The sequence below is a fragment of the Rhamphochromis sp. 'chilingali' genome (assembly GCF_963969265.1).
Source record: "Rhamphochromis sp. 'chilingali' genome assembly, chromosome: 19".
Lineage (NCBI taxonomy): Eukaryota > Metazoa > Chordata > Actinopteri > Cichliformes > Cichlidae > Rhamphochromis > Rhamphochromis sp. 'chilingali'.
The window spans coordinates 16,978,148-16,998,057 of NC_137946.1; the positions used below are offsets into that span (position 1 = coordinate 16,978,148).

Here is a 19,910-nt window from a genome sequence, read left to right on the forward strand (position 1 = left end):
AATGAACCTAACCTAAACCTCTATTTAAAAAAATTGAACCTGAAGACAGGGTTGCATTCAAATGCTCCAGTGATCACTGTGTATATCTGAGTGAAAGAGAATACACCCAAATGGAATAAAAAACGTCTTCATGAGAAGCCCTCATATCCACTCGTGGATGTGAGGGCAACTTCATTACGTGCTTCAATGAAAGTTTGTAGTTGCTTTGATAAATCCTAAGGGTTTTTTTCCTATTGACTAATAAGGGGGAAATGAGTCCTGGTTGCTTCCTACTGGCTGAAAAATAGTTGCTGATTTACAGATTATGCAAATAAATGCATACTTCCTGCCCTAATTGTTGCCTGATAAAGCACAAAATTGCCAGTCAGCACTGTGTGGCAGACTTCACTGCATAAAATATCCATCTTGGCAAGTTTTTAATCTCAGTCTCGTTCTTAAGCATTTTTTAAAATTTCCATTAGAATAAAATATTAGTTTTCAGTTCACAAAAGAAGCATCTCAAGCTTGTAATAAATATGGAGAATTAGGGAGAAACCCAGTCACATTAAAAGTTTGAATGAGTCACTAAAAATTTGTAGTTATTCATTTCATTTATAATTGGATGAATTAGAGGTCCAAGAGTACTTTTGTCCTGCATGCAGAGGCGCCTACATTCACAACAAAATAAGTTCATCAACACCATTATAGCAAGCTTTTCAGAGGGACTCCTCTGCTTATTAACCAGCCCTTTCATATTAAGTGTGACTCAGAGTGCCGGTGAACTTTACTAGTAGAGCGTGTAAGTGTGGGAAAAGTGGGATGCCAGACTGTCAGAGTAGCTTTAACAGTGCAAGCTATCAATAAGAGCTCCAGTGGCAGCTTAATTCATCTTACACGACATTTACTTGAACACACTATTCCCTAACTTGAAGCACAGGTGAAATCTGTGCCTGTATCATTTCTGTGCCCATCTGCACCTACTGTAAGCATCCTGTCCATGTGCCTGGCAGCTTTTAATCAGCATCAATGTATTAACTGAGCTTTACCAAGATGTTTAATTTGAAATCAAGTTAAAAATCCAAAAGAATCAGGTTAAATTGGACAGTACCTAATGTGAGTTCAGTTTAGTCACTGATTTTTTATATTTTTCCTCAAGGTAAGGCACATAAAATGCACAGTTTACTAGAGTAATTTCTTTTGTTGTTGCTCTGATGACAGTGGCACGGAAAGGCTAAGTGCGCTCTGAGGTCAATAGGTTAAAGAAATGCGCAGAAGCAGCCCGAGATTAAGAAACGTGCGGGGTGAAACAAAAACAAGATTTTATATAACCAGTGTTCACCCCCGAGCAGATGTCACACTCAGCATTGCCTACGTAACCTACATCATTATGCAAACTCTCGCTAGACTCCAGTAAGTTGTATCTTTTCCATCTGGGTTAATGGCGAAGTATTGTTAGTTCTGTGATCACTGATCATGTGGTTTGACTTTGTCCGACCTTTGCGTCCTTTCAGACTATCGGAATTGGGGGAAAAACTCCTACCCGCGTTCCTCAGCTTGCGGTTCCTGAACACCGAGATGATCACCAGCAGGTTCCCCAGCACGTCAACCACCGTGGTGAAGATCAAAACACTGGCCAGGATTGCAATGACCCAGGCGGGGCGGGCGGTCCCCTCTGTGGCCAGGGTGCGATCTAGCTGCCCCAGCCGTGGCTCTGTCCGGTTCTTTACAAGTGTTAATGTGTCCGGCATCACTGGCCCACAGCCCGAGCTGCTTTTGAATCGCCGCTGTAAATTTATGTCCCGCAGGTACCGTCGGTACCGGCGTGTCCTAAACGAAACATTAAGCGCACCCTTTCGAGTTCCACAAGAGCCCAACGAGAGTCTGCCACTTAAAGGCGATGGGAATGAATTGCCGGGCTATTGTGCGGGAATCACGTGTGGCATATAAAGTTACACGTACTCTCGGCTCTTTCTTATGTTCGCACAAAAGTCATCCATCCACGTGCCACGGGCAGCTCGGACACGCGGCGGTTGCCACACCTTCTCTCTGGCAATGAATGCAAATTATTTGTCGTTCAGAAAATAGTCCTCCAGATAAGGTCCAGTCCATTCATATTTTAAATCTCCATCCTCGTCAAGTGTCCCCGGGTTGCTGGCTGGCATCTCCAAGTCTCCTCCTGCATGTGCCCACGCGGGAAAGAAGAAGGCTATTTCTTCAGATATATATATATATATATATATATATATTTAAAAAAAAATGCCAAATCATCGCACCGCCGGCGGAAACCTCATTTAATTTGCTGTTCTGGGAACACACGCGTGAACAAATTGCCTTCCCTGACCGTTTGTGTTGTCCTTGCCATGCTCTGAACTACGACGCAAACGGCGCTGTCCGTGGCGAGGCGGCACTGTGGCAAAACATCAAATCCACAGACTGAGCACGAGGAAGACACGGCTTCACGGCTTCACAAACAACGTTTGTGCCTTCCACTGGGCTTTATGCGCATCTCCATTTCTCACACCTCTTGCCGTCTTTGACTTTCACTCTTCATCTCCTAACCTACTTTGCCGAGGCATGCGTGCAAACAAAGATTTTCCCTCATTTTCCCCTCTGCCTATCCCCAGCGTGACATCCCAGAATCTGTCTTTGATCTCAGCACAAAGCTTGGTTATGCTCTAAGTGTACACACAGCGGTGGGTCGGCATGGGAAGTCCAGTCAGCACACACAGACTTGTGTGAGGCATGCGTCGTAGGCAAACGACAAATTTGAAAATGTAATGATTGTTTTTTCTTTGTCCGAAGTTATTCGTGTGCAAGTACAAATATGCTGTTGGCTTTTGAGGTATTACAATTAGCATTTCCATGCAGCTGGAGCCAGGCTATATAATTGAAGCCTTTCATTTGCAAATACGGTGCACTATTGATTGAACCAATGTCCTTTAGTAGTGTCTCTACTGAGTGCCACTTATGGACTAAGCTATAATTCACTTTGTGCACAGTGCAGTAACAGTAAATGGAGGTTGCAGGCTAAACCCATTCATCCTTAATAACACGGGTAACAGTGCAGTCAGTCTCTCCATCAGATCTGGTGGATTCATATGTCATCAATACTTGTGGTGACACATTGAGGACAGTGCCATTCCACTTGTTTAACTCTTCACTGCTGGGCGAATGGATGACCCTGATGTCCTCAAGCACAGCAGCAGGAACAGATTAGAGCAGCCCAGTGTCATCCTCAAAGCAGTCTGATGAGTTCCACATGAGCCTGATGTGATGACCAGGAGACAGACAGCTCTGGCAAGTGAGGTCAGGGCACACAATCATACGCTTTGAGTATGTGAATAAACTCGATAGAAGGGACAGTGACTGAATGAATTTATAATATTACTCACACCAGGAAAAGAAAATCTATAGTCTTGATGGTACAGACCACAAAACATCTAAATCTGCTAATTGAAACTGCAAATCCCCGATAAGACTGCGCTGACTGTGCTTCACAGACTTCGGAATCTCAAGCTAATGTATTACAGTGCTCGTCTGCTTTGAAGGAACTTTTGATAATCTTAAGCACTTAAAAAATAATAATAAAAAAAAACTTCAAGGCATTCTTAATTACAAGGAAATCTCCTTTATCAGCACAGCACGGTGATGTGTAACCTTAAACCTCTGAGTTTTGTCATATAAGCCTTTGAGTAAAGAAAACACTAAGAAAGGCTTTTAAGGTAAAAATAAAAATAATAAATCCAGGATTATTAAAGAAGCAAGAAAGAAAGAAAAAAATGCAAGTACCCTACAATTTATAACCCTATCTGAATCCATAAATGGTCCTATTTTGATATATACTCTTTAGAAAAAAAAGATTTTTAGCACTTACTTATGGCAGTGTACCCTAATGTTATGGGAATAAGCGCAGAAATGAGGATGTAGATGAATAATGTACTGAGAATCTCATCAAAGAAAGTGGGTTTTAGCATAGCCCTCTAGAAGAGCCAGTAACATACAGTAGCGTCTCCATATGGCCGTGTTCTTTGTGCTGTACTCTACATAACAACATGGCTTATTAATATTGATAACGCAGTCTTTGCTAACACAAGCCACTGTTCCGCAGAGAGTTTTCTGGAAATTACCAGATGGTGCCATGAAAACAAGTGTCGGAGGTACCAGGTGTAAAGAAAAGAAAAGGCATAGAGTCTATACTTTATGTTGTTTTGAGAGTTATTTAAATAAATATAACAAGCGTAACCATAATTGGATTGTATTCATGAGTATAAACAATCTAATCTTTGAGTAACACAACTGACAACAGGTTTGCAGGAAGCGCTGCTACATTCATTTAACAACAGAAAACCAAAAATATATACACCAATATATATATATGGTTGTGTGTGAACGTGAACAAATGCAAAAGAAAAATGGAACATCACATTTTCATTTGCAGGGTTATGATGAAATGAACGTAATATACATGAAAATCAAGTGAAGAGAGATATATAATAAATCTCAATAATAAATCTTTAAAAAAAACGCAAACGCATAGTGAATTGCTGTATGTGTGACAAAGTTCTTGCAAAGTTTCATTGGCCCAAACAGTTCGGGTACATACAGATACTGAGCATACAAACATGTCATCATTATATTAGGATGGGACTGAAAGCTTTTTGTTGTTTCCAAAACATTTAAAGATGTGGGAACATAAAAATAGCCAAACTAGTCTTCAGTGTTTTTGAGAACAGATTTGGAGATCTAAAATTTTGGACTCACACCTGTGGTCCCAGAGGATGAATTTCATCGATTTTGCAAAAAAAATTCGATTGGAATTTTCACTAATTTTTGACAATTATTAAATGCATAAATTAAATTTTAAGTTTTCACCTATCACTGAATTTGGTACAGGCAGTAATGGTCATTAAAAAAGACAAATATTCACAGGTGTGGCTGGTTATTATTATTATTTGTATTTTTCAACTATAATTCATAGGAAAGATCCCTCCAAAGACCTTTTAAAAAAAGAGCTATGGGCTCATAAGCTTAAAAATCCTGTATGAAATTTAGTGGAAACGGCTCCTGAGCCAAATAACACGTAAAGAGATTTTGGTACAATCTGGATTTGGAATTTATGCTGTTAGATTATCATTTTAAACCACAGCTTGAAAACTGGAACTGAGGCAAAGGTTAAACTGGAAGAGGTTGACGTTTTTACTTCACCATTATTAATAAGGTGTTAGCTCGCCTTTTGTCTTCTACACATGTTTCTGTGTTTATCTTATTGTGTTTTTATTGTTCTTACATTTGAATTGTCAGATGGACTGTAAAGGTTCCTAGCAAAGGCATTTCACGCTTTCATCGTTTAACAAGGGCCTAATAAAAGTCTTAAAGTTGCAGCAAAATCAGCAAATCTTGATGCTTATTCTGCTGACATAAATAAAAACCCTGATGATCAAAGAACAACACAAGCCAGCCCTTTTTCTTAGCTAAATCAGATCTCAGCAATCTTAAAGGTGACAGCGTACCAATTCCTTAGAGCCAGAGAAGATAACAAGCTGAGCTCTGAAGCCCATGATGCAGCCATATTTCTCAGCAGCTGTTGATCCATCATTCTGTCTCACCTCTCTTTAAGGCAGCAGTTTTTTACAAGATCAGAACAAACTGAGAAGTGTTGTAATGCAGTCCAACAGCTTAACACTGAAGGCCCCTGCATATCAGCATATTAGGGCTCGAGCAAAGATGAATGAAGGGTAAAAAAAAATATATCCCGGAAAATGGGATTCAGCTTTTTCTGTGGTCTTTGTGTAGTTTGCAGTAAGTGGCCAAGAGAGGGAAATCTTCCCCGCCAAAGAAATGTCCCAAAGTTTGAGGCAATTACTGTATTTTAATGTTGTGTAAATGTGACATAATCCGATGGTCTTTATACACTTTCATCACATAAGGAAATCCAATAAAGGACATGAAGCGCATGGTTAACATCCCTGTCTCGCACATAGCAGTTTTGCAGGCATATGCCAGCGGATTGCCTTAGTAATAATCTCTTAAAACAGCAGGGGGAGGGCAGTGATGGGATAGAGCTGGTAAACAGCTTCCTACACGGCCGAGAGCGGCTTTCTGATGTGAATTCGTATCCCCGCACATGTGCATAGACGTCACCTAGTCCCACTCCATTTCCCCTCTTCCCCTTGTTGCCTTGTTTTAAGCATGCAGGCATGTTCTGTCAGATCATACTCATATTATTAAAGTATATAAAATACATGAGATGAAATTGCTCCAGACACTGACTGCGTTTGTAATCACTGTGGTCACGGGTGGGTTTGCGTGCAGGTATGTGTCTGCATGCTGGTGTGCACACGTGTGTGTGTGTTGGTGCATGCGCAAGTGTGTTTGTGTCTCATCAGAGGCAGATGTTAGGCACATAGATTAGGTCTGGCCGGGTATGTAATCCCGGTGTTACTGAGAAACAGCGTGGATTTATAATCACCCACACAGCTACCCCTCAATAAGCAAGAACTGGGGAATGGTAATCTCTCGTATTTTTCCCACTCCTCTACTCATCTCTTGCCTTTCTTACACGGTCTATCTTTCAATCCCTTTCTCCTTTATGTAACATCATTTAATCCTTCTGTCCATTTCTTCTCTTCCCTGCTGTGTCCAGAAAGATCATGAAGAAATTCATTGTTAAAAGAAAAGGAGCAGAAAGGAAAGGGAAGAAAAATAGGAAATGTTGGAGTAGAAAGCGGTTTTAAGTGGCTTAGCTGACTTTGTGGTATAAATGCCAGCTGGTCCAATGAAAAGCCAGCAGAGCTAAAGGGACTGGCAGGTCCTCATCAGTGTCCCCTGATGCACGATGAATAAACACAACAGTCACTTTTTGTTTATTTTTCTATGTCTTGTTTCCCTCACACCCCCTCATGTTTGCCTTTAGTTTGACCCCGTGCCTGTCACCAGCGTGCTTGGAATACGCTAAACAAGTGGGATGGTTATCAAACAAGTTTGTCAGAGAGACAGTGTAAGTTATTGGAACATGTTGCACAATCCTTTGTCACCATAATTTAATGAGCTCTAAATCTGGACGAATAAACTGCTTGCACTGTTTCGCCTCTCTTTTACCACAGCGCAGGGACATTTGTGGTGTGTGTTTATATTCCTGTTGTTTATTCTCAGTACCTCATACTGAGCGAGAGGCAGTAGTAATGTTGTGCAAGGTTATGCACATCAGGGTAATGTCCTGTGGGTAATCACCCCTAAATTTTTTCTTCTTCCAGTAAAGACCTAAATTGAAAACAGGAAATAATTCAGAAAAAGCTGACGTACCACTGCCCCTTTTTAGAGACACCTGGCTTTCTCACCTGAGAAATGTTTAGCATATTATGCTAATTGACAAAATCTTATTTTCTGTTTTGCCTTGTTACGACAGGCAGGGGTAATAGAGGAAACATAAATTCAGGTGTTGTGATCACATTAGGGAGCAAAACAGGCTGTTTATTTTTAGGCTGTAAAGTTGGTAATATAAGTTTTAGAATGTCTCCCACAGTGACAAGTTTCATCAAGTTTTATGAACACACTGTAGCGCATAAATTTTTCCTGGGCTGAGGAAAATAGAGATTTGTCTCCCTTGAGTTCTGCCTTGTACCTGTTTGAGTCTTTTGTGGTTCATGGTTCCTGCAGGGAGAGAAAACAGAGCTGGAACAAACCAGGCAGCATTTAACTATGAGCTATTTCCATCTATTGCACTGACACAAACTGGCATTCACTAAAAGATATATGAATCGTTTCACTCAAAAATGATATTCTCAGTAAAAAAAAAAAAAAAAACACTGGCAAAATGACTGCCTTCATGGAAACACTGCTATAGCTCTATATAGTAAAATGCACATGTTGCAAATACTCTTTCAAAGAAAACAATTTTAAGATACTCTTTCTTATTCTTCCAAACCTAAAGCACGCAGACATGCAGTCTTCCCAGATATTGTGCATAAAAGATGAATGTAGCTTTTGGGTCTGAAAAGTGAAGCCAGTGCGGAAGTGCCTTAAGCCTGCATTCTTTCTGTTAGCCAACACAGGGCTGGTTGTAAAAACTGAACGTCTTTTCCTAGCTCACAATGGGCCTTCGGTAGATGAGCATGCACAGCAATAAACATAACTGCATAAATTCTGCATGATAAAACACAGTGAGCAGTTGACCATCAGTGGAAATTGTATGTGATACATGGATTATAAGGTAAAACTTAAATTAACAATAAATAAAACAGCTGTACAATTTGATTAAATGTTAGAGTTATTTCACCAGGGACATCTGGCATCTGGTAAAACTGCCCTTAATGAGCTTATATTTATCTGGGGGGAAATATGTTTGCATTATTTAATGTACAAAACACACTGTTTTTCCCCCTCTGCATTGATGCAAGGATGTCCTTTCACCTTTATCCCTGAGTGGGCATTTAACATGTGAATCTTGCAAAATTCACACATCAGCCAAGACTTAAAGTGGTGTGAACGTTAATTTTGTCTGACAACTTAAATGTTGTAAAATCAGAACTTTAGCAGAAATGAGAAACTGACTGATATAAAAGTAAAGACATTTGTGGATCCCGTTTGTGTCACTCTTTCATGCCTGCACAGTCTAATGACAAGCAGAACAGGAAACTGTGTAATTGAGCACACAGTATAGGAGTTAAACAAACAGATGTTAACATTAGCTAGATTAGCTATGGTTGATACCTATGCTAAGCACATATTGGTGTCTTGGATGATGGGAGTGCTGAAATTGGACCTCTGCTGGTGCTGAGCTTAACATGATAAAATGCAGTGTATCACTTGGTTAAACAAATGAAATCCAGTCTAGGAGAGTCTACATGATAACTGAGAGTTTCCTTCAGAGCAATCAGACCATGCATTTGTGGTCAGAAGGTTAAATACACTGATGATGGACATGAATATTATGAAAAATGTTTAACTTTTAATGATTAATTTGAACTGTTCTTTTTCCAGGGTGGAATATGTCTACAGCATACATCTTTAGTGACTGTAAAAAGCATTTGCACTACTGATGTGCGGATCGATACTGAAATATCGATTCCTCCGATACCAGTCATTTATGTTCTAGAATTGATTCTCACATTAAAATATCGATATTTTAGTAATGTAGAGTAAATTTGTAGCTTATCATTAACAGGAACAGAGTGGAAAGAAACTATATCATTTGGATTGTCTACATTGGAAGGAACTACTTCATCTTCCGCCTTTAATAGTCATGTGCGAAATACGGCTGTATAAATGTGTCGCAGCCCCTTGGCGTGCGCACTCACAACAATGGCTGGGCGTAAATGGAGTCATGTGCGGATGTATTTTACCTCCACAAACAGCCAAGATGCGGTTTGTGATACATGTGGCAAGAAAGTGAGGTGTTGTGGCGACACCATTTACCTCGTCAAACACCTCAGAGTAAATCATATCACAGAATATGACAAGCGTATGTTGAGGCGAACTAAAGACGAGGAGGGGGACAGGTGCTGCTAGGGCGAGACGAACGACTCTCGAGGAGTCCTTTAGTGCTGCAGGCAGGCAACATGCTCAAATGGCGCACAACTTCAGTTTTCTGTATGATAATTCTGCATTATTAAGTGATAAGAACAAGTAATCTGACGTCCTGTAATCATTATGAAGCTATAATTTGAGGTACAATAAAAGATACAGTAAAAAAAAAGGTTTTGTACAAAGTATCGGTATCAGATCAGTATCGCCGATGCCACCCTGAATTATACTTGGTATCGGACCGTAAAGCAAATCAGTGGTGTCGCACATCACTAATTTGCACTCATTTCATTGACCAATATTCAGAACAATTGGAAAATCAAAACTCACTGAAGTGAATCCAAGAAGAATAGCAGACTGAACCAGTGGTCAAATTCTCTGAATTCTTCAGCTTCACCTCAAACTTCATTCACCATGTCTTTATACAACAATTTGCATTCAAGCATGAGTTATTAATAATCTCCGGCCCTCTTCCACGGTGTGTCTTTTGTCCTCTCCTAATCTTGTATTTCTCTTCTCATCAGGGTGCCTGATGCCTCCTCAACACCTGACACGAACCTTGTTGATCACTTAGCATGGGTCTAGCCTACTCTAGCCCTACCCTAGCCTACCCTTAGGACCCTTACTGGACAGACACCGAACTTGCAATCCTCTGCTCCAAAGGCGTGTAGTCTAACCACTACTCTAGTCTCTACACTTCTCCTCTCCTTATCCCCAACCAGTCACGGCAAATGGCTGCCCCTCCTTGAGCCTGGTTCTGCTGAAGGTTTCTTCCTGTTAAAAGGAAGTTTTTCCTTCCTACTCAACACGTTCTCACTCCCTAAGTTCCTCGGGAACGCTGCTGGACGTGACAAAACGTCATTATACTACGCCCCGGGAGTGAGAACGGGCTGTCCTACTGTTGTCAAGTGGTTGCTTATGGGGGTGTTGGGGGGTTGGGGTTTTCTATGTATTATTGTAAACCTTACAGTATAAAGCACTTTGATGCGACTGTTGTAATTAGGCACTATATAAATACAACTGAATTAAATTGAATCAACCACTGGACAGTTGAAACTTGGACACAACTGAGTGTCCCAACAAGACAATGATCTCAAACAAAATCTGCTCTAGGATTGGATAAAGTAGGTTAACATTAAGCTTCTGGAATGGCCTTCCTCAAGCTCCGACCTCAATCCTATTTCATTCCAGGGTTAAAAGCTGTGTAGGTGCCAGGAAACAGACTTATTTAAATATCCAGCCAGAATTATGCCAGAAGCCTATTGATGGTTGCCAAAAGCATCTGGTGGAGATATAACTTTCTAAGGGATATTTAAACAAGTTTTAGTTATCATGTATGCATACATCTGAGCCTGTATGAATAGTTTTGACCCTGTAAAGATTGGAGAAAATCCCAAATTATTCCAAAATTGACTGATTGGTAAACATCAAAGACACCAAATTTTAAAGATCTTAATAAATAATTGGTATGGTATATTTAATTTTTAAGTTTAAGTGTTGCTGATTCAGCTGTTGTTTATATGTTAAACATGTTCACAGAGTGCTTGATTTGCTTTTTCCGCCTCAGTTACCATTTTGGCACTTGTAATGTTCCTACTATTTTCACGTATTAACATTAATTTAACTTTATAAATTCTGGTCTCCATGATAGTCACACAGGATGATAAAGCAGGGCAGGTTTTAGGCAATCCTCCCTTATGATTAACAACTGCAGTGTCCCTCAGTTTCTCAGTCAGATCGACCTCCACTCATCGTGTCTAATTTGCAAATACCAAGATGGTGACAGCCATAATTTTTTAGCTTGAGACTTGTAAATAGGACTTCACTAACCTGTGGGTGGCATCCATCTTTTATATACAGTCTGTGATGCTCCCTTTGTAACTTCACATTATCTCAGTGCATGCATACATAGCACCTACATATATATCTGTCACACATGAGTGGGTGAGTGGATAATCTTTTACTAAACAACTCTCTCCTGCGTGGCACTGCATCTAAAAATAAAAACATGCTATTTTTTTTGAGGTCATGTATATTGTGTTGAGCGACATGCAGGGGAAAAACATGCATTAATACTACAAAAAAAATGCACAGACACACATCCACAACCCTTAATTGGCCAAAATGTGTTGTATGTGCCAGAGAAAATAAAACACAATCGGGGGAATGCCTGGTTGCCATGGGAATGCTTTCTGGCAGGTAGTCAGCTTGGTGATGTTTATACGAGGAGGCTTGGATGGCAACAAGGAGAAAGTCTGTGTATCAACTCCGCGGGGGGTCGGGAGGATAATCAAAAACCGCAAAGATTCCTTTGTGTGTGTCCTTGTTAGTTAGGGCCACAGACTGGCTGCCTTCAACCTTTTTGTCAACAATCAAGAATTAATTTCTTACCTTTTAGTGATGCAATTAAAGCTACTAAGAAATGCCACTCTACTCAACAGTAGGAGACCTTGTGACATTAAAGTCGCACTAATTTGGATCTTGTGCAGATGTGCATGCCCAAATACCCGAGGCTCTTGATGTTTCCACGTGTCCAAACCTTGTTTACCTTGCACTGGGGCTTGGTAGAGCTCTCAGTTCATTCTCAACCTGAAACAACCTGCACTTTAGCTCCCTTTCCTCCAGCTGAGTGCCCCTAAAAACAAAAGGGTTGAAAACTCTAAATGAGCATTTGAGCAGTCTGAGACCTGAGATTATGGTTTACTTACACATAACCACACTTCATTATCCAAAACTTTGTTTTTCTGTGGCAACTCTGTAACAGTATCAAAACTAGGGGAAAGGGTAATAGGTCTTCTTTTAGGTGTTTCCCCGATTGCAAATGCCAGATGTTCATATTTGATAAAGGTTTTCATAAAAAACATACTTCATTTGCAGATGGTAACTGTAATATTACTATTTTTAAGTGCACAGTAAAATTTTAAAATATACCCTTGCAACAATTCCCTGTCTCTTGTGCAGTGCCACTTTTCATGTAATACCACCTGCATTAGTGCACAAGGAACTGCACAGAAGCCTGAAAATTGTGCCTAATATTTTCTGGGCGCATTTTTCAATGCCCGAGGAACAGGACTTAAAAAATCTCCATGCAGACAGCCAAAGGATTATCTAATCACAGATACATGCCTTTTAGAGATGCACCGTCTGCATAATTTCATCATCGCAATGGGTCAGAATGGAAATAAACTCCCAGGAACAAAGAGTACCACACAATAAGCTGGATCCATTTATTCAAGTCAGCAAATAATTCAGTTCCTGAGGTAAACAAAAAGGCATAATGCGAAGATTATGCTGAAATCTGCTCAACTGTTGACAGCGTATAGAGGCAAGGGAATCTAAGCCAAGATCCTAACAGCCTTTTCAAATCACCTCTGATGATTTCAGAATGAAATTTATTGTTTAACTGATCAAACACGTTGTGCACTTTACATTTTCAGGGGACATTATTATGCCTTCATGTCTTCCCAGGACATTGACAACTTTAAGCTCCGCTAAATGAATCTGCCAGATTCCGGTGGGGAGGGAAAGAAAAACATAAGAGGCATGACAAGACTGACTTGATAGGATTAAATATTTTATGGGGATTATTTATCTCACATAGTCTAGGTTGAGATCTAGCTAACCTGCTATAACACACCCATTACACATTCGCCCCGAGGACAAATGCCGTTCTCGTTCTCTCATTCTCGATAAAACGTGAATCTCCTTGATTGGGGAACATTCTTCAAGTCTTGTTAATGCGCAGCCACTCAAACACCCATGCAGCGCTGCGCTTCAGCATGTGAGTGACCTGAAATAACTTATGATCCTGTAGGAATGAATGGTAGTTTGCGAGATGATTCAACTGCAGTGGATGGCAATAAAGAATAAAAAGATGACAGCAAAGATGTCTCAGTTGCTGGCAGCGTTGATTCACAGCACTGAGGTTCTGGGTTGCAAACCTCTGCCTGTGGAAGCTGTTGTATTGAGTTTGAATGCTCTCACGGTATTCCTGTGGGTTTCCTTTAGGTGCCTCAGCTTTCTTCCACAGTCTGCAGACATGCAGGCCCGGTGAACTGGAAACTGTAAAGTGCCCACAGGTGTGAATGTGTTTATCCATGTTGTAGTCTGACCTGTCCGGTATGTTTCTTTGTGCAAGCTGTGGCACGCTTCAGCCCCCCAAATACAGAGTACATCTGAATAGGAATTGGATAGAGAGGATGAATAGATGGACGATGCTATTATAAGACACAAAATACATTAGGTGAAACTAAACCTGATCACAATAAGACATGTCAACTGGTATGTGTCTGTTACTGCTGGATGTTACGGTATTTCCAAAGAGTCCATCGGCACAGTATCTTTCAACTCTGTCAATGAAAACCACTTTTGCAACAACAAATGCGCTAATTTAACACAAAAGTGCGGCCTTGGATTCTCACTACATACTTAGAGACATAGACGGCTTGTATTTACTTTGTAGCATCTACTCTGTCTTTCAATTTGATGTACATATATTGTTTGCTGAGCATTTTCTCAAAGGCATGTTTACCAGATGAGATGATGAGCGTAGTAACTGTGACATGAAGGTGGCTTTTAGTTCTGACATGAGCCAGATGCATAAAAGTTTATGCAAATTTACGAGTGAATCTGTATTCCTCTACTCATATTTGGAAACCCGTGCCTACGCATGGTGCTCTTTTATAAATCTCAATCAAAGCGAAACTTTACACATGTGCATGATTTCCACTTAGAGCTTTCATAATGAATGATGTAAATCCTCCCTTATTCCTCATTTGCATATAAATCAAGCAGTGATTAGACATGACAATGATAAAAAAAAAAACACAGCAAAGAACAAGTGCAATTTCCCCAAATCTGAGACTGAGACACTAATATGAGTCGTGGACTAATTAAAATGTGTATTTGGTGATCTCAGTTCTGGAATCACGAACATAAGAGAAACTAGTGATGGGAGAAAAAAAGGTTTCACCTCTGGAAGTTCAGGGCAGAGGATCCTGGCAGAAGTAAAAACAAAATAAGACAGAAAAAAAAAAACGGAGACTGCAAACAAGAGGCAACAAGTACATCAGATCACAGGAGGAAAGCAGGCCATCATATACAGCTAGCACCCACAATTATTACACCGAAAAAAATAACAATAATAAGAGGAAGATGATGAAGAAGATGAGAAAGAACAAGCAGAACATGGAAAGGTCTGATCAAGTTGAAATTTGTAAATGGTACATATACAGTTACTGTAGGTTCATAAGTATTTGGACATTGTTTCACTGTTTGCTTCTGTACACCATCACAGTGACTCTTTGAAGATCTGACAGAACATCTTCAGGGAGATAAAAGATCTAGAACTGAAAGCTGCTCGTGTTTCTTTTTTTACCTCCTTAATTTATAATAAAATGAACAGGAAACAGGTCTCATCTGGTCATAAAACTGCTTGTCAGTCAACCACCCAACTATATAGGCGATTGTCTATTAAAATGGCAGTAATTCCTAAACAATATTAATGGGACACTTTTGTTAAATCCCTTGAACTAAAGCTTAAAGTCTGCACTTCAATCACAGGTTGACTGGTTGATTTAAAATCCACTGTGGTGGTGTGCAGAGGCTAAGTTATTGATGATGCGTTTATGAGCTGGAAATATATATATTGATAACAGGGAATGCAAGCTCAGCCAAACTGGCTGTTTTTCTTCACTTCTGTCTCGGTTCATTTTTCATCTTCTCTCCATTCTGTCGGGCTTGCCTCACGATGGTCTGTCACGGTCTGGAGTACGAACACGGTCCACACATTCTTCCTTTACAAATACCAGTTTGTGCATGGGAAGAGGTGTGTGTATTTTTGTGCACACGGTGTGTCTTTTTAAAAAAAATCCACAAATGACCCGAACAGCTACCATGAATATGTTTATCTTTAATTACTCCTAGCCAACTAGGAGTCAACTAGGAATATTCTCAGAGAACAGCGCTGTTTCGAAGCTTCGTTACGTGGAGTTTATTTTCATTTGCATTCCCTTTGTTGTGTGTGAACTGGGAATGCAGCAGCATTTACACTGCGTTATCAGCGAGCCAACCATGAGCACATGTCCTGGGTGAGTGATTCTGTACTTCACGGTTGCATGTCCACACAATTCTCTAAGCCGTTCTGCACATAATGCCCCGAAATTCATTTCACATATTAACACCAGGTGTAAAGCGGGCTTCAGTCTGCCTGAAGCACTGCTAAAGCTTCAATATATTCAAATTACATTATGTACATATTGATTAAATTAATGTGTTTTAATAAGTAGCTCTGTGTCCTTCTACTCACTTAGAATAGCCGATTCAGTAAATAAAAAAATATATCCTTAGTCCTGTATTTAATCATATCTACACAGGCCAGGTAACTATAACACATGTGCTCATGAAGAGACTCATAAGCAAAGCTACAAATATGAATAAATAAATAAATCCACAAAGGAAAATTAAATGATTGTGTAAAATCAACCTCAGGTAATCTTAATACTCTCAGTGTCTGTGTGGGATGTGAGCGAAAAGCTCCCTGCAAAACAAACCTGAGTGCGCGTCAGTAAAAAATAATAAATGCATTAAGTATTGCACGGCTGAGTTAACAAAATAATTATCTGCCAGTACATGTGCGATCCGACACAGCGATGAACGAAATACATGATTTGAAAATTTGCACATACAGGGGTACGCGATCTAAAACAAGCTCCAAATGTTCTTCTTCAGTGACTCTAAATAATACATGTAAAAGCACTGATTCAGAGCCAATGGCAGCCAAGGTGTAGCTGTGACGAGACACATATATTTCCTCTTATTCCTCCCGCTTACAAATGAGCCAGGGGATTGGTGGTGGATTAGTGCTTGTTTACACAAGGATAATAATGTCGGATAATAAAAGTGTGTATGTTAACATTCTTGTCCAATTATTTTTTTTTAGGTGGTGGACCAGTGTTCGAGTAGATTATAAATGTGAACCGTAACCAGAGAGGATCACCGCCACTCTGTGATTTGCAAAGGAACAGAAAATCTTTTTGTTTTGAGCGTGAGCTCATTTCAGCCCATCCCAGCCTGCTGCAGGTTCAGATCTGGTAGAGGCTCTGTTTATTCGTGTGGCTCTCCTGGCTCTCAGTGACACCAGGTTCAGTAGTCTTTCTAACTCATCCCCAGAACCTGCCAGACTATTAGAGCCAAGCCCTCCATGGTCTTCCCGTGATCCCCTCCATTCCTCTGTCTGTAAGTCCCAGGCCCTGAGGGGGGGCATAAGTTGAGCTGGGTGCAGGTTTAGCCCTGGGGGACTGGACGGATATCCTTCATAGGCTCGCCGAGTTGGGGGTAGAATATCATAAAGGCTCTCCGTGTCTTCATTTTGTTCCGGATCATGTCTGGACTCTCGGTACTCTTCATACACGGGCGAGGAGCTGTCGTCACAGCTGTCTTGGTCCTGCAGCTGCTGATCTCCGTGGTCCTGGTGTCCCTCCATGTCCTTGGTCCTAATGTTCATATTCCTTCCTTCCTCCTTGTACCTTCTCTTTTCTTTTCTGTCCGGGGTGTGTTTTCTCTCCCACTCTCCAGACTGATTCCTCTCCCACTGAAAGGTCCTCCTCCCAGTTTCCTGTGTCCTCTCACGGCTTTTGTCCGCGTTGTAGCCCATCACCCTGTAGTCCAGCTGCAGAGAGTGCGTGCTGCCTCCGCGTCTGATGTTCTGCTGGGTGTCATTAAGCTCATAATGGGATCCTAACTCAGGTGGACGCAGTCGTGATGGCGACACCCAGCTTGAAGTCTGACAGGAAGACTCCCAGCGGTATGCTGAAAATACAGTTTGGCATAGTTTCAGTAATAAACAGCATGGATTTAAGGACAATCTAAGAAAGGAATGGAACTTAACATGGTGTAATAGCAACATATGTCTTTTTCCATGGAAAAATCTTTGCTTCTAAATCACTGGAAGCATATAGTTTTACTGTAGTGTGCATTAGGGTGCACTACAGTGGTGGTCCCACCGGTGGGACACAGATCTACTGCAGTAAAATATGATTTATGTAGGAAAAGCACAGCAATGCTATCACGCAGACCTCATTCAGCTTGTATCATTTATTGTTGCTATTAACTGATAAAAAATCTGGAGCATGAACTTTTTTCAGCTGTTGCATACAAGTTAAAGAACCACAGTGTTACAGCACAGTGTGATGAAGACTCAGATCTAATCAGTCTAATAGGATCAGCCGGCGAAAGGTGTCCATCGGTAAATAAACTCCTCGTCTAAAACAGCAGTATCGCTGCAATCTTATCTCCAGCAGGTAGAGAGTGGTGACACCAGTAACTACACTTCTGTGCATCTGTTATAGGAGGACTGTTGTGATTCTTACAGCTGCACACACATTTCATTGTCACTTACGCTTCTACCGCTGCCCTTGTAAAAACAAAAAAAAACTAAAGACAAATAAAATAAATAAAATGAATGAAAAAAGCTTTCTCAAGGTGTAAAACCACCAACATCTGGAAAAAAGTTGCCAATTTTATTATCAATTTTGAACCCATTTCCGAATAGCTTGCATATTATCTGGCTTGTTGTGTTTATTTTGCTTCTCCCCTTAAATTGTCCCCATGCTTATTATCTCTACCTTTGATTGGGTTTATTTTTGCACAAGAAATGAAGCACGCATGATAGTGTGTGCATGTGTGCATGTGTGCGCTGCATGTTTGAGAGGTGTAGCAGGAGACCCACAAAGTGCCAGTAAGTGGGGCTTTCTGTTTGTTCTGTGGGATTTCTCCAGCGTGTTTGCTTCGTGTAATCGCTCCAGTTCTCATTTACTTTTTTATTAATGTGCAAATAAAATTAGTCGACATTTTATTTATTTATTTATTTTAGATTTCAGTTCATGCTGCTAAATGGACTGACACAGAACTCCCCGCTAATCCACAACTTCCTACAAACTACAGCATGCAGGTTGCATAATTCATGGTTAGGTTAATGAGCTGTGAGGGGAAAAAATATCATATTGATGAAGTGAGAGGAGGCAGAGGGGTCACCCTGTGTGTGGGACGGAGAGTACACTTAATTACTGTGCTTGTGCCAGCCACTACTATATAATTCATGACACATGTGTGGACACAGATATCTAACGGACTGCCATGCCAACGAGATCTTACTGCCATGCCATGCTTGCCTCAAATATCTGTCTCTGGTTAAAAAATGTTCTAACGAAGGGTTAAGGGAGGGGGGGAAAAAAGAATGCTCTTACAATCCACAATGTACTCTTTGATGAACTCTACGCAAATCTCATCTTTGCTCTGCAGGTGATGACTCGCTGTCAGTAAAATGGGAAACAAAACAAATATCTCATGGGACGGCGAACCTTTGATGATGAAATTCTCGGTGAATGCAAAAGGAGACGGCGAATTATGACACAGAAGAAAGCACGCTTCGACAACAAGAGAGGGAAGCTGGCAGAGAGCCATTTAGCACACCGCTTATACCCACAAACACAATTCATAATAGATAATACATGCACACAATCATGCTGCAACTGTATACAAAAACAGAAAATGGAAAAATACCACGATATATCAGATTCGCTTTTTTCACATTTCTTCTTGCTGTGCTTGAAAATAAACTTGTGAGATTGAAAACTTTATTAAAAAAATGTTTTGTGCAAAAACAGAAAATTCTGAATCCAAAGGATGTCTTCAAAAAAAACCCACTGGACAAACATCATTTAATTATCTTTGTCTGAAATGAAGCTGCGTGTGCTTCAGCAGGCTGGCAGTGACTGAGGCATAAACACACTCTTGCTCTGGGTTGGAAACGAAATGCTTTGTAGACCTAGTAAATTACATGCAACCGAGAACAAACAGACTTGGTAACTATGAGCCAATTAATATTGATTGCAAGAGTGTAGCACAAGCAACTGACAGCGGAGTAGGGATCTTAAAGGATAGGTGCAACTGGATTGTGACGGCCCCGGTGTTTGTTTAAGGAAAGCCATGCATTCGCTAAGAGCAGAAAGTCAGTGTTCAGACTGTAGATGATTCCCCCCCCAAAAAAATGTTGAAAAAGAAAGTGTTTGAAGCTGCCTTCTCCTCTGCTGTTCTGGGCGGATGTGAGGCTTAGCTCAAAGTGCCCCTAATCCTCTGAGACCCTCTGCAAGGCCGGGGTGAAAGCTTTGCTTTGCTTGGAGCTAGGACTGCTGCGCCCAATTTAGCAGTCATCAGAATTCAAAATTTCTTAATTAACTATGAAGCAGAATACGTTTTAAAAGTATCTCTGGACATAATATTTTTATTTCATCAAAGAGCTGCCTGAATGTTGTACCTGAAAGCCCTACACTGTTTGCTACACACAGGGCAACAGAAACTGACTCACATTCCAGTTATTTTTCCCGACCTCCGAGGTCAGAAAACATAAT

At 40.6% G+C, this 19,910-nt stretch overlaps 2 protein-coding genes across 2 annotated transcripts in view; both read right to left on the reverse strand.

Moving 5' to 3' along the window:
* mtnr1bb (melatonin receptor 1Bb) overlaps positions 1-4,340 on the reverse strand; it is a gene marked incomplete at its 3' end in the record, with an annotated part of 62,057 nt that extends 57,717 nt beyond the window's left edge. The window contains exon 1 of the mRNA XM_080866357.1: positions 1,520-4,340. Within this exon, the coding sequence (XP_080722483.1) occupies positions 1,520-1,727 (208 nt within the window). The 5' untranslated portion in view covers positions 1,728-4,340. The remainder of the gene's footprint in view (positions 1-1,519) is intronic.
* An 8,446-nt stretch (positions 4,341-12,786) lies between these two features.
* The window catches only part of fat3b (FAT atypical cadherin 3b), a 67,269-nt gene continuing 60,145 nt past the window's right edge, over positions 12,787-19,910 (reverse strand). The window contains exons 52-53 of the mRNA XM_080867347.1: positions 18,747-18,812; positions 12,787-17,310 (exon numbers count right to left, since the gene is read on the reverse strand). Coding sequence (XP_080723473.1) covers positions 16,553-17,310; positions 18,747-18,812 — 824 coding nt within the window. The 3' untranslated portion in view covers positions 12,787-16,552. The remainder of the gene's footprint in view (positions 17,311-18,746; positions 18,813-19,910) is intronic.